Here is a 16,419-nt window from a genome sequence, read left to right on the forward strand (position 1 = left end):
GCGATCACACACACTAAATAATCCACTTTCAGTGCACTTTCCAACTGAATTTTACTGTGTGAACTGGCAAAATCCAGTTGGAAAGTACATTGAAAGTGGATTGAAAGTGAATTATTTAGTGTTTGTGACCACAGCCTTGGTTTCAGCAGACCTTGCCATGCTGATCTATGCTACTATAATCTTGAGGCTAGACTACTATAACATAGTCTATGTGGGGCTTGAAGACAACTCACACTTCAACTGATGCAGAGTGTAATAATTTATTGTTTGGATTTAGCTGTTTTGTTTGTGTGACATCTACTTTGAAATCTTTTCAGTGGTTCCCCTATCTGTTTCTAGGTTCAGTTGAAGATGTTAATTCTTACTATTAAAGCCTTATAAAACCGAGGACCATCCTCTCCTCCATAGGAATCTGCACAGCAATGCCAAAGTCAGTAGTTCCTTTTCTCTGTTCCCTTCCAGTGTCAGAACCCCAGAACAATCAGTTCCCAACAACAGTCATTCAGAGAATAAAAGTTTACTGAGACATTGAAGGTATCCAGGCTCTTAACAGTCTTTGTTAGAACTAACCCCAAAAGTGTGCAAAAGTAGCGATTATACCAGGCTCCTTAACATTCTAATGGCCTAGAGCCAATCACACCAAGGTAGAATCCCACCCGAACATAAGGGTTCATTATTCCCAAGAGAAAGCTGACACCAGGAGCTCAAGGTCACATATCTACTTCTAGGGAGATAGAAAAGAAAGCAGGTGGTAAAGCTAGCAAAAACGAAAGTGAACATTCCAGGCTTCATCCCGTTACCCATGGCAACCAAGCCCGATGCAAAGGGTGGGTTGACACCCAGTCATGGCTGTTTACAGCAGTGGTCCCAGTCCTATGGAATGTCCTGCCAAAAAATGTAAGGAAGGCACGTTCCCTTATGTCCTTCAGGAAATTATGAAAAACTAAATTGTTTAGGAGGGTGTTTGATGGTGGTGAGTGGCAGCAAACAGTTTTATTGATGAACTGGCTTTTATTGTTGTATACTGTCATGACTGTCATTGTTTTAACTGTGTTGGTTGAGTAGTACCTCATTCTGTTCACTGCCTTGAGCCTGGGGAGTGGGGAGTGGAACAAAATGTAAAAAAATTTAAAATTATAGGGAGAGGAAGGGAAACACAAAAGTACGTATCTTCCATTAATATCTAAAGTATCAGTTTCCACCCAGCTGAAGCAATACATCCAACCTTAAGGAGAGATTATGATTGTCCTGCTTTTTAAATACTCACCCTACGGTATGCCATGGGTATACTAAAATATTCTCGAGTATGAGGACACTGCTGTGGTCATCCAACTATTTTAAAAGATCAACTCAGGCCCCTGCCACACGGCAGGGGAAAAGCCTCTAAAGGCGCGGCTTTTAAAAGCCGCACCAACGTTGAGACGCCGCAGCGGGATCCCACGGATCCCCTGGCCGCGGCGCCTTTTCTCCCCGGCACGATCAAACGCCGGGGAGAAAACACGGCCCTGATCGGGAGCCGGCCGAACTGCGCACGTCGGAGCATGTGCAGTTCGGCTACGGGCCGGGGTTGTGCCAGCGCAAGGACGCGCCGGCGATCAAACGCCCGGCTTGCCGCGCCGCTTCCCCTTGAACCACCAAGGTAGGTGGTTGCAAGTTGAGGCGGATTTTCGCAGGGAAGGGCCAGTTCGGGGGCGGAAGCACGACGCTTCCCAGATGTTGTGGTGTGATCGCGCCGGTTTGATCCGCCCCCGAACTGTCCCACTCCCGGCCCAAATCGCCTAGTGTGAACGGGACCTCAGTAAAAACAAACAAATCAACAACCCACCATATTTCTGCCTGAGGTTCCCAAGCAAATTATATTCTCTTACTCTCACAATTTCCTTGTTTTGTTGTAAAAAGCAAACAATTGCAAAGATTGTGCATGGCATGAGTCCAACAAAAACCAGGAGAAATCATACAGAAAGATCTAAAAACTGGCACCTGCGTTCTTTCAGGGTATATTCAAAATCATACAAGATGAATGACTCATCTCGATAACAGAATTATAACCCTGAAAATTATCGCTGCTCAGAAAACATCACTCAGACTTGCAAATCTAAAAGGGCCAAGTTACAGATCGACTCCGTAATTGCAGCAGCAGCAACATTGACTCTGTGGATCATATTTTGCTTGATTGTCCCAAATTTTCAGCTCTAAGAGATGAACTGATCTCCCCTTTATTTAATCAGGACTTCCCCTCTCCAGAAGCAAAATAATCCTGGTAACTTAGAGACGAAGACAAACAAACTACTATGCATGTGGCAAAACTTCTAGCACAGGGGTGTCGAACTCATTTGTTATGAGGGCCAGATCTAACATAAATGAGACCTTGTTGGGCTGGGCCATGTGTGTTATAAAATGTAATGCCAGGTAGCGGAGATATAAACTTTATAAAGGACACAAACACAAAGATTTTTTTCTATTTAAAATAAAAACATGCTTAAAACATTAGCTCTATAAGCTGCAAACCTACTTTTGATTTATTGACATTCACCACAGAAATCTCATGCTCAGAGTTCTGAGTCTAGGATCCAGGTTAAAACATGAAACGGCTGAGTGATTTAGAGAGTCTGGCAAAGCAAGCTATGATGCAGCAGCAGCAGCAGGACTGGAAACAGGAGATGGCCAGTTCCATTGCAGGCCTGATGGAAGCCCTCTAAGGGCTTGATCTGGCCCCTGGGCCACATGTTTGACACCCCTATTCAAGCAGCAGTTGTCAAATCACATGACAACTTTTGCAGTAGCAACCTTTAAATTCTTCCATGTTTTCCTGAGGAACAAGGTTTACTGTGGGATAAGGGTTTGCTATTTATGATTCCGGTTGCAAAAACAGTAAAGACAATAAATAAATATATCTCACTTTGCTGGGCCATGTGTGCCATAAAACGTAATTCCAGGTACCAGAGATATAAACTGTATAAAGGACAGGAGCTGGTAAGCTCCAGGTTGTTGTATCCTCACTGCAAGGCCCCATGGGCTAGGTGTAGAGGAAAACCCACATGGGTAGACTGAAGAGCCAGCAGTGCAGCACTGGGTAGACACTACCATGCTGCTTGACTGCTGCAGACGAGGTTGTTCTGCCATGCTGAAGCTCCCCTTCCTCCCCGAGCAGTCTTCCGTTCCCTCCATTGCACTAGTTGCTCACGGGCCCCATAAGAGCCCTGGATGGGCTGGTTCTGGCCCCCAGGGCCTTATATTTAACACCCCTGCCCTAATATACCCCTGGATGTCTCAAAGATTGCCTACTTTACACTAGTCCCTCTAATTGCTATTTTAATATCAGACTGATCTGTAGCAATTAGCGGGTGATGTTATTTGCCTCCATGCCATAAAAAGTGTCAACTGCCTATTTCCACTCACTAAACCTCTACTAACATAAAATGGATTGACTCAATAAAGGACGCCACGGCCCTCAATTTGCAAGATCTGAGAATGGCTGTTACAATAGAACGTTTTGGTGGACATTAATTCATAGGGCCGCCATAAGCTGGAAGAAACTTGACAGCACACAGTGACAGAAAGTCTAGCTGGCAGCTCTAGATGTCCCACTGCCAACTTAAACTAGTTCTGTGCCCCCAAGGGGGCAATACACTTCTGTGTCATCGATGGCAACCCCAATTGATAAGTCATTTTTAAAACTGAGAGGAATTCCAAAAGCTGTTTGTGATATACAATAAACCACATGAAGTCGCTCACACTTAGGAATAAACTAGGTTGTTCACTACTAAGTTTTCTGACACACACCATGCCTCTAGCAACTGCATCCTAGGCAGATATTCTACATTCTCAACATTGCAGATCCCGAGACATATTTGTACAATTTCTGTCCAGTTTCTGTTCACCACACAAGAAGCACAGAGCCCTTGCCAGAAAAAAGAGACCTCTAAGAGCAACTGACAGATCTATTTCCATTTCTCAAATAAGTACGGTATCTTTATTTAGGGTTTCGTAAGGTGTAAATATGTTATTAAAAGCTAGACTGTTAATTTGAAAAAAAGAGTATTGTTTAGGCCTTGAAAGGCTGGTTCCAAAGCAATATTCTTATCCCACAGGAGAGCTTTGGAATGTTTTCTGAAGAAGAACAAGAAAGATGTATGAGCAGGATATTAGATTCACATAGGCTCCAAGTCCTCTACATGGATAATCCCAGAAAAATCCATGCCAATCTTCAATTCTAATGTCATGGTTTCCATAGCATTCCCAAAGGGTGTGTGTGTATATGTGTGGAAACTTCCATTAAAACAAGTCCTAATAGTAGATGGGTAAAAAATACCCTGAAGGAAATGTGGTTTTATAAAGTGATCACATCCCTTTAACAACTCATCCATCCCCTCTAAACCATTTAAATGTCCCCCCCTTTAAAAACAACAGATGCCACATGTGAGCTAGAAAACTGCAAGATCTGCAAAAATTCCAGTGGTGTAACTGTAATACTCAGGGCCACCTATCAGCAAAGGCATTGACTAAAACACTTTGGCTGGCTAATAGGTTTCAGCTGTAGCATGGAGACTGTGAATGGGACCCATGGAGATAGCTACTCCCTCTGCAGCTGATGATGTCAGCACAGCTGGGGCAGCTGCAGAAAGAGCAACACTGGTGAAGTATCTGCAAGTCAGTTGACAGTGACAATTTGCAAGAAAGGATAGGAAAGCAAAGAACTGCCCACCAATGAGTGTAACGTTTTGCAGAAGTACAAACTGGTCTCCTGAGAGGCAACAAAACTATAGTAAATGGACATTCCTTTTCTCAGGCAAGCAGGCCTAAGGACAAGTGAGATCATTTAAATAATATTAATTCAATTTTATTTCAAGCAACATCTAAACATGGCAATGCGGGGGGGGGGGAGTTGAAGGAATTAAAAGATGTTCATGTTTTCCTATGGAGGATGTTTTCAGACAGGATGTTTTGAGCTCCTCTTGTAATAAGAGTGTATTTATTTATTTAAAACATTTATTAACTGCCTTTCTACCTCGCAGAACTCAAGGCAGCTTACAATACAAATAAGGCATTATAAAAAATGCAGTAGTCCCAAGTAGAGCGCATTGCAATAGTCCAGTCTAGATGTAACCAAGGCATGGGTCACTGTGGCTACATCTGACTGACCCAGGAATGGATGCAGATGATGCCTCAGCTGGAGCAGGGCACATACACTCTAAGCCACAGCAGCCACCTAGTTTTCTATGGTGACCACTGTATTAACCAGCACTCCCAAGCTGCAAACCTGGCTATTCAAGGAGAGTATTATCCCATCACTCCTTCGTGGATCACTGCCTTGACGTGGCAAGGGGGCTTGCATGGTTCGATGAGGCTGTGGGCTATGCCGTGGAAAGCCACCCAGGATGGACAGGCCACAGCAGAGAACTCAGACCAAGTGTGAGCCACTGGAGAAGAAAATGGCAACCCACGCCAGTATCTTTGCCAAGAAAACCCCATGGACAGTAACAAAAGGCTAAAAGATATGATGCTGGAAGATGAGCCCCTCAGGTTGGAAGGTGTCCAATATGCTACTGGGGAAGGGCAGAGAGCAAGTACAAGTAACCCCAGAAAGAGTGAAGCGGCTCGGCCAAAGCCAAAAGGAAACTCAGCTGTGGATGTGTCTGATGGTGAAAGGAAAGTCGGATGCTGCAAAGAACAATACTGCATAGGAACCTGGAATGTAAGATCTATGAGTCAAGGTAAGCTTGATGTGGTCAAAAATGAGATGGCAAGACTGAAAATTGACATCTTGGGAATCAGTGAACTAAAGTGGACACGAATGGGTGAATTTAACTCAGAAGACCATTATATCTACTACTGTGGCCAAGAATCCCGTAGAAAAAAAAATGATGTGGCCTTTATAGTCAACAAGAGACTGCGAAATGCAGTAATGGGATACAATCTCAAAAACGACAGAATGATCTCTGTCTGAATCCAAGGTAAACCATTCAACATCACAGTAATTCAAGTCTATGCCCCAACCACTGATGCAGAAGAGGCTGAAGTAGACTGGTTCTATGACAACATCTCCTAGAACTAACACCAAAACATCTCCTAGAACTAACACCAAAAAAAGATGTCCTCCTCATCATAGGGGACTGGAATGCTAAAGCAGAAAGTCAAAAGGTAACAAGAATAACAGACAAGTTTGGCCTTGGAGAACATTGACGCAAGACTATCTTGCCCTGTAAGCCGCCCTGAGCCCTACGGGGGAGGGCGGGGTATAAATTTGAATAATAAATAAATAAATATAAAATGAAGCAGAGCAAAGGCTAACAGAGTTTTGTCAAGAGAACACGCTGGTCATAGCGAACACCCTCTTCCAACAACCTAAGAGGCGACTCTACACATGGACATCACCAGACGGGCAACACCGAAATCAGATTGATTATATAATTTGAGAAACCTGTATAAAGATCAAGAAGCGACAGTTAATAGAGGAGGACGATAGAATGGGAAGAACTAGAGATCTCTTCAAGAAAATTGGAGAAATCAAGGGATCATTCCATGCAAAGCTGGCCATGATAAAGGACAAAAAATGGTAGAGAATTACCAGAAGCAGAAGAGATTAGGAAAAGATGGCAAGAATACACAGAAGAACTATACAAGAAGGACCTCAATGTCATTGACAAACACGACGGTGTAATCACTGACCTCGAGCCAGACATCCTGGAATGTGAAGTCAAATGGGCCTTAGAAAGCATTACTAACAACAAAGCTAGTGGAGGTGATGGTATCCCAGCTGAGCTATTCAAAGTCTTAAAAGATGATGCTGTTAAAGTGCTGCACTCAATTTGCCAGCAAATTTGGAAAACGCAACAGTGGCCACAGGATTGGAAAAGGTCAGTATACATTCCAATCCCAAAGAAGGGCAATGCCAAAGAATGTTCAAACTATCACACAATTGCACTCATATCACACGCTAGCAAGGTCATGCTCAAGATCCTACAAGCTAGGCTTCAACAGTACGTGGATAGAGAACTACCAGAAGTACAAGCTGGGTTCCGAAGAGGTAGAGGAACTAGAGATCAAATTGCCAACATTCGCTGGATTATGGAAAAAGCAAGAGAGTACCAGAAAAATATCTACTTCTGCTTCATTGACTATGCTAAAGCTTTTGACTGTGTGGATCACAACAAACTATGGCAGGTCCTTAAAGAGATGGGAGTACCAGACCACCTCACATGTCTCTTGAGAAACCTGTATAAGGGCCAAGAAGCGACAGTTAGAACCGGATACGGAACAACTGATTGGTTCAGCATAGGAAAAGGAGTACGACAAGGATGTATATTGTCACCTTGCTTATTTAATATATATGCAGAGTACATCATGCGAAATGCTGGCCTGGATGAATCACAAGCGGGAATTAAGATTGCTGGGGAAAAGATCAACAACCTCAGATATGCAGACGATACCACTCTAATGGCAGAAAGTGAAGAGGACCTAAAGAGCCTCTTGCTCAGGGTAAAAGAGGAGAGCGCAAAAGTGGGCTTGAAGCTCAACATCAAAAAAACTAAGATCATGGCATCTGGCCCCATCACTCCTTGGCAAATAGGAGAAGTTGTGAAAGCAGAGACAGACTTCACGTTCCCGGGATCCAAGATCACTGCAGACGGTGATTGCAGCCATGAAATTCAAAGATGCCTGTTCCTTGGGAGGAAAGTGATGGCAAACCTAGACAGCATAATAAAAAGTAAAGACATCACCCTGCCAACAAAAGTCCGTATGGTTAATGCAGTGGTATTCCCAGTAGTACTGTATGGCTGCAAGAGTTAAACTATAAAGAAGGCCGAGCGCCGAAGAATAGATGCTGTTGAATTATGGTGCTGGAGAAGACTCTTTAGAGTCCCCTGGACTGCAAGGAGGTCAAATCAGTCAATCCTAAAAGAAATAACCCTGACTGTTCCCTGGAAGGCCAGATACTAAAGCTGAAGCTCAAATACTTTGGCCACCAAATTAGAAGGGAGCACTCACTGGAGAAGAGCCTGATGCTGGGAAAGATTGAAGGTCAAAGAAGAAGGGGACGGTAAAGGATGAGATGGTTGGACAGTGTTATCGAGGCAACAAATATGAAATTAAGCAAACTCCGGAGGACAGTGGAAGTCAGGAGGGTCTGGCGTGACGTGGTCCATGGGGTCGCGAAGAGTCAGACTTGACTGTGTGACTGAACAACAACAATTATCCCATCAAAGACAAGGAAAACCTGAAGTTCTTTGTCTGCCATTCTACTAAGCCAGAGAACCTCTGTCTTGCCAGGATTAAGCTGCATCTTGTTCACCCCCATCCAGCCCATTACTGACTCCAAGCACCGACTTCAGAACATAAACAGCATCCTTGTAAACAGGTGGAAAAGAAAAGTAGAGCTGCATATCATCCACATATGGTGACATTACAGCCCATGACCTCTCCCAGTGTCTTCATATAAATATTAAATAACACTGGGGATAAGACAGAACTCTGTGGTGCCCCACAGATCAAAAACCATGGGACAGAGCAGGAATCTCCCAACACTACCTTCTGAGATCGACCCCTCAGATAGAACTTGAACCACTATAATATGGTGCCCCTTACTCCTAGTGCTGAGAGGCAGGTCAATGGTCAGTAGTATCAAAGGCTGCTGAGTACTTACCTGAAGGTTTCTTCTTTTAGTGGGGCAAAGTCATCCAAGCTGGTTAGGTCACACCTCCTCTTACTCCAGCCAAGGCTATGCAAATTTTGTATGACTCTGCTGAAACCTCAGGGGGGTGACCCTCCAGTCATTATATAGCCTTGCCTAATAATTATTAGTTTCTTCCAACCCCTCCCCCCTTTTTTGAGGTGGGAAGTGGATGACTTTGCCCCATTGAAGAGAAGAAATCTTCACGTAAGTTCCAATGTTTTGTTCTCCTTCAGTGGAGGAAGTCAACCAAGATGATTATATACCCAAGCTAGCTGAATGGGTGGGAATTTTATAACCAAAAACACTGGAGAACACACAGAAGGGTTGTTATTTTTTAATTCTACCATTTCTTGTAAAACTCTTCTGCCAAATGCTGCTTCAATGGAATTTAACTGGTCAATTCTATAATGTCTCACAAACGTGGAAAACGTGGACGAAGTAGACACTCTGCAAATTTCCTCCACCGGCACCCAAGTTGAAAACACTGCGGGAAGCCTGAAGAAGAGGGGGAGAGGGGAAGGAAAAGGGATGTGTATCAATTATAATATTTTGATGTTGTACGTGATGAAATATTCCTATAATAAAAATTGTTTTCAAAAAAAGAAAAGAAAACACTGCTGACATGGCTGCTGCCCTGGTAGAATAAAGTTTCTAGGCTTTCTAAGGCCTAGTGTTTCATATGCCTTGCTAATGCAAAGTTTTATCCACCGAGCAATGGTTGATTTGGAAACCTTCTTCCCTTGATTGGCAGAATTGTGAGACACAAACAAGGAATCTGAACACTGAAAATGTGAAAGGCTCCTAATTCAGATCCGTCTAGCCATGGTAATTGCATCTAAGAAGGCTACCTTCCATGAAAGAAGCTTTAGCTCTATAGACTTCAGAGGTTCAATGGCATCTTTATCAATGCCTGTAACATCTTTGAAAGACTCCAGGTAGGGAATCTGTGATTAATTGGAGGAGCCAGTTGCACAGTTCCTTTTAGGAATCTTTTAATATGCCTGTTAATGGATAAACTGGGCAGTGTCCTATGTCCCAGAACAGTGGCAAGAGCTGCTACCTGCCTTTTTAAAGTGTTTGGCCTTAATCCCTTCTTCCAACTGTTATGCAAAAAAGAACAACCTCTTTAGAAGAAGGTTTTAAGGAGTCTATATTTTTACTGCTGGCCCATCTCTTGAATGCAGACCAAGTATGGTCATAAATGTGTCTGGATGCAGGCCTCCTAGACTGCATCATAATGCCCACAATTCCTTTGGGGAAACCCGACCTTTCCAAGCTGTCTGTTGAAGCCAGGCTGGGTCTGGATGGAGTACAGGTCCCTGTGCTGGCAGGTCCTTTATTACTGGTAGACTCTGCGGGGTAACCACTGGCATCATTACCAGTTCTGAAAACTATGGGCGTCTGGTCCAAAATGGTGCTGTGAAAATTATCTCTGCCCCCGCCTCCTTCCTTTGTTCAAGGCTCTGCTGATCAGTGGAATTGGAGGGAAGGTATACAGCAGGCTTCTACGCCACTGTTGCAGTATAGCATCCACTCTTGGCTCGAGGAGTCTGGAGAGGAACCTGGGAACTTGATTGTTGTCTGATGATGCAAACAAGTCCGTTATTGGCATTCAGAACCAAGTCATTTGATTAAAGATTTCTCAATTCAGACTCCATTTCCCCAGATCCTTCTATTAACTAGACCTTGAACATATTCTGCTTCCAGATTGATTAGATGCAGTTTCGCCCACTTGAACAGAAGCCTTGACTCCCTGTAGGGGGATGTTGCTCTGGTGCCTTCTTGACAGCTGATGTGCACTTTGGCCATAGTGTTGTCAGTCCTCACTAACACACTCCCATCCCGAAGGAGATCGAGGAAAGGTCTCAGTGCAGGCCTGCTCACCCAGAGTTCCAACCAGTTTATGCTGTTCAATGTTTCTGCATGGGTCCACTTGCCTTGTATTACTTGCCCCAAGCAGTGTGTTCCCCATCCCCTTTCGCTGGCATCCATGGTCACTACCACATGAGAGGCTGTAAAAATTTACTCCTTTGTTTAGGTCTGACTGGATTGTCCACCATTTTAGGGATTTCTTTGAAGCAAAATCTACCTTGACCAGCTTGTGGTTTTTCTTGCTGATATCCCTCTGATAAAGTACTAGGTCTATAGTTGAAATCATGAATCCTAGTGTGGTTGACAGTAACATCAGATCCATCCAAGTTTTTCTGCTAATCTTTCTTATTGGTTCTATTCCCCCCCCTGTTTATCCACAGGAAGAAAGATGTTTGCCAGCCATGTGTTTCTCCTAGTGCCCAGGTGGATTATGTCTTCTGGAACATCTGTGTGGTGACTATAGTGTCTCTAGATACTGACACTACATCCTTGGCTCTGATCAGGATACAGTCCAAATAAGGGTCAATGTGTATTCCTTACTGTCTCAGGAAAACTACCAGAGCAACTACTGCCTTGGTGAACACTCTCAGTGAAGATGAGAGGTCAAAAGGCAATGATTTGTACTGATAATACTGGCCTTGAAAGGAAAAGCACAAGAACTGCCTGTAAGAAGGGTGAATTGGAATGTGCTGCAGATAAGCTTCCCAGAGGTCCAATGATGCTAGATAATCATTCTGTTCTATTATTTGTAGAATAGACTGACGTGATTCCATCCGGAACTCGCATTTCTTTACCCACAGGTTCAGATTTTTGCTCTCCATTCCCTCAACCTTTTGGGAACTACAAACAGAACTGAGCAGACCCTCTGGAACTCCTGGAGTAAAGAAACCAGTTCCACAGTCCCAGTGTGTAAAAGGTGTTGGATTGTTCTGACACTAAGTGACATTTTTGCTCTGTCTTGGAAACTGGGGACTGAATGAAACAATGGAGCGGAAGAAAACTCTATCTGGTAACCGTGTTCTATGATTGAAAGCACCCACTGGTCAGTTGTAGAGCTTTTCCAGATGGGGCTGAAGTTCTGGAGCCAGCCTCCTTTGACATAGGTGGTGGGTCTTTTGCCTGGAGCACTTCTGTCTTGCTTATTGGAGGGAAACTGTGTTGCCACCTTGGATGAAAGTCAAAGGAACATGGGCTTCTGAAATCCTTGGTTTCTCAGCCCCTTGTAGGAGTTCTGTAGTTGTGAAAGGAATGAAAGGTTCTCCCCCGATATCCCTTTCCGAAGAAGAAGAAGTAGAAGCTGTGACGACCTGACCTCCAAAACTAGGATGCTTAGTGCATCAGAAGCAGAAAGCTGGGAAATTAGGGGTTAATGCCTCACGGTAAAACACAGTTTGATTGACAGGCTGCTGCCTGCATGCACTCCTACTTTCTGATTGGTTAGCGCCAGCTGAGGAGAGCTTTCAAAAGTCTTGTCAGTTTTTTTCAGAGGGTGTCAGTCATCATTAGAATTTTGACTTGCCAGTTTCCAGTCCGGAGGAGTGTGTGTGTAAGTCTGAGGGAAACAGACAAGTCACTTGAGAAGTGAAGGGACACAACTCCTTGCCTTTACTGTGTCCCAACACATTCAAAAATCAGAACTTAAAGTCTAAGTGTCAGCTCTAGCTGTATTTCATTTATTCACAGTCTACAGAACTGTGATTTAGATTTGACAGAAGGGACGGGACAAGAGGTTGGAAACTGCCAGTCTAGCCAAACAGAAAAGGATTACTGCTCCTAGAAAGAGGAGGATGTTTCTTACCCAGTTGGTCACAGGGTTCAACTCAGAAGGGACCCCTGGTTTGTGTGAAAAGGGAAACGGTCTTAGACTCCTGAAGAGTGAGAAAGGGAAAGTTATAATCCCACAAGGGAAGTATTCAGATACAGGAAGAAAGTATTAACTTCCAGGAAACTAAAATAGTTTTATGAAACTTTATTTTATTTTTTTAATCCCCCGAAGGGTAGCTTTATTGATTTTTTATTACACCTACGTGACTACAAAAAGGAAAGAAAAGAGAGGGAGAAAAAATGGAAGGGGGGGGGGAAATAACAAACTAAAATAACAAACCCCAGGATACAAACAGTATAAAGAAAGAAAACCCACACTATAACTAAAAACCCAAGAAAGTAGGGTCATTAACAGTTAGTATGCAGTTAGTTATAAAGATTAATGCTTTCATTAAGTCAAGGAATTTAGGAGATTAGTTAGTCCATTTTGTTGTATATCTAATTTCTTCTCAGTGTGCACATAGACTTCTTCCAGCTCATCCATAAGTCTTTTTAGTTCATAAGTGCTATTTGGCAACTCTTAGCCGCAAGTCATATGCTTCTCTGGCCGTGCCTCCTTCTGCTCCAAGTAGGTCTCTGTCCGTCTCTTCCAGGTCAGCTGCCTGGCCTCCTCCGTCTTGCTGCTCTTCCTCTTTCTGTCCGAAGAATTGCTTCAACCATTCTTCTGCTTTTAACACCGAGTCGATTTTTTCTCTTTTGTCTCTATATTTGAATTGGACCCCTTCTGGAAAAAGCCAGGAGTATTGAATTTGGTTGATCTGAAGTGTTGAGATGAGTTCTTTGTACGCTTTTCTTTTCTGTCGAACCTCAAATGGAACGTCCTTAAGGACCCTGATACTTGCTGATCCCATTTGCAGGGGTTTGTCTGCTGTTGCTTTGAGAATATCATCTCTTGTCTGTCGTCGGAGAAATTTGACCACGATCTCGCCCGGCAGTTTGTTTTGCTTAATATATTTAGAGTAAGAACGATATGTCACTTCTATCTCTGCATGCGCTTCAGCCGTTGCAATGCCGAGCGATAGAGCGATTAGCTCAGCTGCCACATCTTTCAAAATTTCTCCTGTCGTCTCAGCCACCCCTTGGAATCTAAGGGTTTTATTCGCTTTGTCCATTTGTAGGTTCAATAGCTTCCTTTCGTGTAGATCCTGCTTTTGTTCCATCAGACCAACTCTTTTCTTCAGCTTTTTAGCATCATGTGTGGTCTCTTTAAGTTTTTCATCAGTTTGGATCGATTTTTTCACAAGCTCGGTGATCTGCTGTTGCTGTTTTGCCATGCTCTGGTTTGAGGCAGCAATCAATTGGTTAAGGCCATCGAGTCTTTCATGAATGGGCCGAAGCAGCTCTGTTAGTGTGGAGAAAACATCTCCTTCCTCCACTCTCGGACTTTGAGAACCACGCCCCCCTCTTACTCCTCTCCCTCGGACGCCGGCCATTTTCCGCTTTGTTTATACTAAAGAGTGCTTTTTCACACTTCTTCAGCAAGTGCTGGTTTATCCGCAAAAAACAGCTAAGTCTCTGGCACGCTTGAGTGATTAATTGTCTTCTCCCCCTCCCCGTCTCTTTAAATCACAGTTCGGTTTGTTTACGTCTGGGATTCCTCCCGACGCCGCTGAGGGTGGGGGGGGGATCGGAACTCACTTTTAAAGCTTCTTCGCTCGTCTCATTCTCCAGTTCCTTGACAGTCTGATCACAGACTCCTTTTAATCATGCTTCATTCGCTGACCCGCTTGCTTGTCCCGATCGGCATTCAGCTATGCTCGGTAAAAACCGAGCCTCTCAGGGGGTGGACCGAATGGGGCAGGGAGGGGCGCCTCAATTCCCCGGCTTCAAGCCGTGGAAGAGGTCGCCCCTCAAGCGCCCCCGGCTTGGAGCCCCACACTGAGGCTCACCTGGGGGTGCCACTTGAGGTGACACCCCTCCAGCACCCCTGGAGCGCGGAATGCCTCCCCCGTTCAGGAGAGAGCCTCCGCCATCGCTGAAGCCATAGACCGGAAGCTCTTTTATGAAACTTTATTAAGACACATTGTTGCTGAAAGAAATCTCTAAGACAAACAAACCTCTCACTGTTAAGAACGGAGTCTCTAAGAATATAAGCTTCAATTATACTCGGTTGCCTGTTCAAAATATTCTAATTTGTATAATCAGCAAGAGTTACCTCAACTTCTCGTCCCCTGCCTTATTCCTGATTCAACTTTTTGTTTTAACTTTACTTCATGCCAAGTGTCATTTCCAAAGGGTTTTATAAAAGGACTCCAGCTGAGTTACAATACATCTCTGGCCTGGGCAAAAGTCAAATAACTTCTTTATCACAGGGTGGGACATGCAAAAATTATAATTCTATAATAGAAACACGCTACTAAGAGGCTGCTCAACCAGAGTGGGGAACAGTGTTTTGGCAGGAAAATCTGCCTCACAGAGAAGAAGGCACAGGGGTCCGTCATTGAAGGCACCACTTTTTTCCTCTCTTTAGTTTCCAATAAGACCTTATCCAGTGCTACCTCTCCAAAAAGTAGTCTGCCTGAAAACTTTTCTGCAGATAAACTGGATTTTGACAGTGGGTCTACCTTCCAATGCTTTAGCCACAAATTTCTTCTGACCACTAAATTAGCCGCCTGTACTCTGGTGCAAAATTGCATGGTGTCCTGGGATGCATCTGCTGCAAATTCTGTAGCTCTTTTTATTTTTAAAAGGGAACTCTTAAAAGTAAGTGGATCAGTATCTGGATCCTGAAGGAGACTGTCAGCCCAGACCACGATAGCTCTGGTGAAGTCAGACAATACTGCAGAAGCCCTAACTGCAAGGGAAGAGGCTTCATGTGATTTTTTTGTTTAAGGGCCATCTCATTTCTTCTGAATCTTTCAAGACATTATCTCTAGATTTTGGAAGCACTGCTCCCAAATGAATAGCGACCACTGGGGGGTTCAGAAGTGGAACCTTAAGGTCTTCCATGGAGACTGCCAGAACATACTTTTTTTGGCTATATGCTATTGCCTGGAACAGCCCACTCAGCCCTTAGAACTTCATCAAAAAAGTCTGGAAAAGGGCAAACAGAAGACCCTTTAGACAGTCTTTCAAATACCCTGTCATCTAGCTTACCTGAAGCCAATGATCCGGATTTTTATGGAGTATCTAGTTAGTAATTTCAGGTAATCACCTGGTAATGTTCAGGTTGCAAAAGCCTGAATAAGCTGTCCCGTGAATCAGAGTCGTCGCCTGACCACTCTCCTTCCTCTTTGTCAGAGCTGGCTGCCATGGATCCTCTAATTGAGGGGCCACCCCCACTTCTGACTCTGAACCTGAGGCAATTCTATTCCTAACATGATGACTTGTCTTTGGATCAGATCTACTCACTTGCTTCCCCAACCTGGCCATGCAAGAGGAGGATCAGTCTTCCTCCTCAGAGACTTCTTCATGATGGTTGATTTTGTGTCTAAAACCTGCAGATAATTTTGCACGTTTTTGTCTTGGTGGGGGTGAGGACTCCCTGGAAGAAGAGGATTTAGGAAAAAGGGAGGGGGACCTTCTTTTTCAGCTTCTACTTCACACTAGTCAACCCTTGACTGCCTTCTACCATATTCCCTGTGGGGCAAATATTCCCTGGGAACTGGACCCCAGTAGTGCCCAATGTTGACAGCGTAATTCGGTTCAAGGGGGCCCAGGGTGATCTGTAGGCCTACATCCACCATTCTGGAGAAACCGGATTTAAGATTGTGGGGGAAATGGCAAGGACGCCATGTCTGAGTTCATCGGGCCCACTTGCATGCTTTGAATGGCTGCCAAAAGTGGGGGGGCAGGGGTCATTTCCTGCTGGAGCGCACAGGAGCGGAGCTCTGGCAGTAAAGAGCCCAGGGGGTGGGCACATGCAACAAGCCCCACCCCCTGCTCCCAGCAGCCCCAGGCCATGCGGTGCAAGAAGCCCCTTCCTTCCTTCCTTCCTTCCTTCCCTCCCTCCCTTCTCTCCTTTCCCTTTCCCTCCTTATTTCCTTCTTTCCCTCTTTCTTTCCCTTCTTCTTTCCTTCTTTTCCCCCTCCTTCCTTCCTGCACAGATC

The 16,419-nt window shown here is 44.3% G+C and overlaps 1 protein-coding gene across 1 annotated transcript in view; it reads right to left on the reverse strand.

Moving 5' to 3' along the window:
• CROCC2 (ciliary rootlet coiled-coil, rootletin family member 2) overlaps window positions 1-11,367 on the reverse strand; it is a 126,530-nt gene extending 115,163 nt beyond the window's left edge. Inside the window, exons 1-2 of the mRNA XM_015416057.1 lie at window positions 11,087-11,367; window positions 9,019-9,169 (exon numbers count right to left, since the gene is read on the reverse strand). Of these exons, the coding sequence (XP_015271543.1) occupies window positions 9,019-9,169; window positions 11,087-11,367 (432 nt within the window). The remainder of the gene's footprint in view (window positions 1-9,018; window positions 9,170-11,086) is intronic.
• Window positions 11,368-16,419: the final 5,052 nt, after the last annotated feature.

Source organism: Gekko japonicus, unplaced genomic scaffold (genome assembly GCF_001447785.1).
Source record: "Gekko japonicus isolate JY-2015 unplaced genomic scaffold, Gekko_japonicus_V1.1 scaffold300, whole genome shotgun sequence".
Taxonomy (NCBI): domain Eukaryota; kingdom Metazoa; phylum Chordata; class Lepidosauria; order Squamata; family Gekkonidae; genus Gekko; species Gekko japonicus.